Source organism: Urtica dioica, chromosome 3 (assembly GCF_054948205.1).
Source record: "Urtica dioica subsp. dioica isolate 48M chromosome 3, U.dioica_male_clone48M_v1_H2, whole genome shotgun sequence".
Taxonomy (NCBI): Eukaryota; Viridiplantae; Streptophyta; class Magnoliopsida; order Rosales; family Urticaceae; genus Urtica; species Urtica dioica.
The window spans coordinates 44977735-44982543 of record NC_142758.1 but is presented as its reverse complement, the minus strand read 5'-3'; the positions used below and the strand labels follow the sequence as shown (position 1 = coordinate 44982543).

The window sequence follows — 4809 nt, the reverse complement described above, 5'->3', positions numbered from 1 at the left end:
AAACTAGTTCTAGTACATCTAGTGAAATTCATTATTCCAAACATGAAGGTACAATTATGTATGTGTACAAAATATGCATGGAAATTCAGGGCTAGAGGAGGACAGTCTGAATTTTACTGTGATATTGGCCGAACATTAGACTGACACACGTTAATAATAATAGATGCAAAATAAATTTTGCGCTACTTGTATTTTCTCTCCCGATACTCATATATGATTGTTGTATATCTACATTGTCACACTAAAGTAATAAGTGTGTCAATTCAACAATTGATGGCTTCTTCACGTCAATTCAAACACATATAGTGGGAAAACAGGAGGGTCCAATGCGAGTGCATGTACATATATATATATATATTTATATATATATATATATTTATATATATATATATATATATATATATTACTCATCGATCTGAAAAAAAAAAGAGAGAGTTGAATTTCATACTATAAAAGCTGAAAAAAGAAGAGTTGGTAAAATATGTTGATCTATATGTAAAAAAAAAGTCATAAAGAGCGTTTGGGATATTGCTATGATCACATGAAGCTAATCTCTCAAGCGAGAGAGAGAGAGAGAGAGAGAGAGAGAGAGAGAGAATTAAAATAGTGAGATTCTTGTGGCATATATATGATATACATGAAGCCAAGAATTGAGTGTAGTTTTCAAATGTGGATGTGTATATGTGTGTGTGTATAGAGGGAACACATGGAGTTTGTCATCACATGGAATTTTTGCCCAAACGTCCTCTTCACGAGTGTGACCCATTTCCACTCTCCTTGTTTTCTTCTCACTATTCCAATCTCCTTGTCGTTTCTTCCTCTCTTGGAATGTGTGAATCTCTCTCTCTCTCTCTCTCTAGACCAAGACGACCTTATAATAAGAATTAAGAAGCAGATCTCATATTCACCATTTGGTGAAGCTCTCCGATATATGAGATCATCCCATCTAATCATATCAAAGAACTTTTTATCTCACTCTATCTGTATATCTATATATAAAACATATTCTTGATCAATGGTACAAAAAGACATAATAACTTCAAACATATTACTAGCATAAAATATGAAAAATAATGGAAGACGATGCTCTATGTACACATTAATAAAACTTAATCACCAAGGAAAAAAAATTAAATAAATTTATAAAAATCAACATATCCCTCTCCTCTTAACTCTACTAACACAAAAACATGGTATACATGCTGAATTTATCTTAAAAATATATTAAAGTAAAAAAAAAAAAAAAAAAAAACCCTTCATTATTATTCCTCCATAAAAAATAAAAATAAAAAAGATATTATCAGTCCCCAAACCCCCAACCCAAAAACCCTCAAGTAGTACTTGATCATGATAATCATGTATATATCTACTTTTATACAACATCAACACTCTCTTCCTCTCCTCCTCACTCCAATCCCGAAATCCATGAAATTTTTAATTACAAATCCATACCGAATTGGAAGCAACATGTTTGACCATGTGTCTTATGAAGATATATACATATATGTATATATCTCAATTGAAATTATTCTGCTCCAACCATGGCCAGAACCCGGACTGGTCCTCGATCCCGCAGAACATGTTGCTGAGGCTCTCCTCTTTGACCGGCCCGTTCTGGTGGTGGTCTCCGGCGTTGACCATGCTCTTGAACTGAAGGTGCTGGTGGTGCTGGTGGTGGTGCTGCGGATGATGATGGCCGTGATTCTGATCGGACGACGATCTCGTGGCGGCCGAGGACGGAGTGTTCTGGAAGAGCTGGGCCACCGTGGAGCCGGGCCTTATTAGGTTGCTGCAATTATTAGTATTGCCGGCGGTGGTGGTCGGAAAAAGAGATCGGCTTGTGATGAGAGGGCTGTCGATCGCCGGAGTCGATCTCGAGATGTCAAGCTTTATGTCGGAGCTGTTTTCGCTCCGGTTGCTGCAAGAACCTTCCGTCTCTTTGTTCAGGTTTATCGATTCCGTTGGCTCTCTATTCTTCAGCGCCAATATCTGAAAATCATTCAAATAAAAAGACTGTACTCAAAATCATCGTAGATCAATATTGTCCGAATGCTGTTGTAATTATGTTGCCAAGGCAAACACAAAGACACGAGAAATGAAGCAACAAAAAAATAATTAAGGAAAAAATATCTGTCCTTTTTTATCTGAAAAAAAAATGAAGCAATGATAAACCAATCAGTCTGAAAAAGTTGTGAAAATCATGATAACAATAATTGAGTCTTTCATCAATAACACAAAGGGGTTACAATATAACCTAGTTATGTATGTATATATACCTCTGCTTGGAGTTTGTGGTTGTGGGATTGAAGAGCGTCGTTATCAGCTTTAACGGCCTCGAACTGTCTCTTGAGAAGGTCGTAGTCTTTCTCGAGCTGCTTTGTCTTCCAGCGAGCTCGGCGGTTCTGGAACCAAATGGCGATCTGACGTGGCTGAAGACCGAGAGCCCTAGCTAGCTGCATTTTCCTTTCGGGCTCGAGCTTGTTTCCGAGCTCGAAGTTCTTCTCCAAAGTCTTGACTTGTTCCATGTTGAGCCTCCTCTTCTTCTCACCCGCCTGTGACCCGTCGTCCGACACCTCGTCCTCTCCGCCGCCGCCTCCGCCGTTCACTCCCTCCTCTATCCCAGAAAACGACATCGATCTCTTCCCCAAAAACGACGCCACTCCTACACAAAACGTATATATCATCATTCTTGATGTCAATTCAGATCATATATGTGATAAGGTTTTTTTTTTTTTTTTTTTTTTTACCGTGGAAGTCTTGGGGTTGGCAATTAGGAGGGAGGATATTGGGGTTGAGAGATTGGTGGTGATGGTGGTGAGGGTTGTGGTGGTGATTGTGATTGTGATTGTTGTGGTGGTGGTTGTGATCTTCTTGGTCATGGCTGCTAGGGCTTTGGAGCATGAAGTTTGTTGGGAAGAAGGCCATTCCATTGCCACTCATGATCAATATAATATTATGCGGTTGCTATATATGATATGATCACCAATGATCTTATGATGATGAGGATCAAGTGTTGTGTGTTTGAAGTACTGGTGTGTGAATTGATCTCCGTGGCATGATTTGAGCGTTGTAGTGTTGGAGGAGATATGAGGAGATGAGGGTGGTCAGACTTGGGAGCCTATATGGCTAGTTTCTAGAGAGAGAGAGAGAGAGAGAGAGAGAGAGAGAGAGGGAGAGAGAGAGAAAGAGAGAGAGAGAGAGAGAGAGAGAGAGATTTGTGTTTGTTATATATATATGTGGTATTTATATTTATATTTTTTTGAAAGTTGAATGTGATATTTATATGGGAAAAAGTGAAAAGAAAAGAAAAAACAACTTTAGTGAATATTTATTTTAAAGTTGGCTGAAATGAATACGGCTATTAAGTTAATACATATGTACCCTTGAAGCCAGTTTCTATGGAAGATTTGAAAATTTGAAGTGTGAGATGTAGGGATCTGCATACATGGGTCTATTTCTAGTCCCTCTAGATGAAAGAAAGGGTTTCATTATTTTTATTTTTTATGTTTTACAAAATGTTTCTTTATTTAATCCATATTTCAGACAAGGAAAATAATAATAATAATAATAATTTTAATAATGATTAATTGAATCTCTAATTAATGTGTTCTTTTTGTACTTCTTGGTAGCAATAAAAAATTAAAGTGAAATCATTAGTGATGTTATGTTTCTACTTGATGTAACAGTGACGTTACATTCTTTTTTTAGAACAAAGATGAGGTAACTTACAATTTGTTGTTTAGAATTAAAAAAAATCTTTTTTTAATCTGCAGTGTATTTATGGGAGAAAACAAGACACATTGAGATTTGAAAATTAATGCAGCATTAAAATATACTTCATATCCTTCGGACTCTGTGTTTTTAATGCGATTAATATAACGTATACCATCAATATTTGATTTACAGAAGTGCGTCTCTTAAAAAGACAAACAATGGTGTTGTTCTTAACGCAGACAGTTGTCTTTAATATATTTATTAATTTCAGGAGAGAAAGCAAAGCGCTTTTCAGGTTTAAGTGATTCCATTCTTAAAAGAGATGGAAAGAAAATAAATAAAGGGTTCATGATATGTATTTTATTTCCTTTATTAAATTTGAAGTGGGGGTGACTTTCAAGAGGAAAGAAACATCTATTATATCTTTGTTAGTGTGATTCATAAAAAAAAAAAAAAAAAAAAAAACTTCAAGAGTAAAAAAGCTCAAGATGGGAATTGGGTATCTAAAAACAACTAATTAAGCAAATTGACATGATAGTTTCTAACTATGACTTTATTAATTAGTGGGGGGGTTTTCTTAGGAAAAGAAGCCTAACCAATTAAGCTAAATGTGACTAGGTGAGTGGTATTAAACATATATGGTCATGCTTGTCTTAGTTTGTGTAGTGACATAAAAAAAAGGTGTTAACTTATGAAAAGAGATAAATGAGTTGGCTCCTCATATTGTACATATGTGTGCTTGTTTTCTTATGAGTCCAAACCCCAATGAGGAGGGGCCAATTGAAATATTTTGTTAAATGTCTATCCAAAAGAAATTAAAAGAGAAGGGGAAATCAGTAGTACTTCAAACTTCAAAGGGGTATTGTATTTGGAGAAGAAGAAGTGGGAGTAGAGAGAGAAAGTTAGAAGTGAGGAGAGAGAAAGGGCATTGGGGGAATCTAGAGGGATGGGTCCAATTAGAGAGAGGGGCAGGGTTTGTTACCTAACCCACCAACAAGTATCGTGGCATTAGGACATAGCTCTTTCCCATCATCCATTTATCCCTTTCCATTCATTTATTTTATTTTATGCTTATTTTATTTTTTATGCCAAATG

At 36.1% G+C, this 4809-nt stretch overlaps 1 protein-coding gene across 1 annotated transcript; it reads right to left on the bottom strand.

Annotated features, from left to right (window-relative positions):
• Positions 1 to 1245: 1245 nt before the first annotated feature.
• LOC149403067 (homeobox-leucine zipper protein ATHB-13-like) lies at positions 1246 to 3195 on the bottom strand. Its single transcript, XM_089608957.1, has 3 exons — positions 2748 to 3195; positions 2277 to 2662; positions 1246 to 1989 (listed from the first exon to the last, which is right to left on the bottom strand). The coding sequence occupies exons 1-3, from the start codon at positions 2938 to 2940 to the stop codon at positions 1516 to 1518; spliced, it is 1053 nt and encodes a 350-aa protein (XP_089465083.1). The 5' UTR covers positions 2941 to 3195; the 3' UTR covers positions 1246 to 1515.
• Between the last annotated feature and the right edge of the window lie 1614 nt (positions 3196 to 4809).

Coding starts and splice junctions, on each gene's coding strand:
- LOC149403067 (XM_089608957.1), bottom strand. CDS start 2,940: ATGAGTGGCAATGGAATGGCCTTCTTCCCAACAAACTTCATGCTCCAA. Junction 2,663..2,747: donor CCAACCCCAAGACTTCCACG/GTAAAAAAAAAA, acceptor CGTTTTGTGTAG/GAGTGGCGTCGTTTTTGGGG. Junction 1,990..2,276: donor ACCACAAACTCCAAGCAGAG/GTATATATACAT, acceptor AATGATTTTCAG/ATATTGGCGCTGAAGAATAG.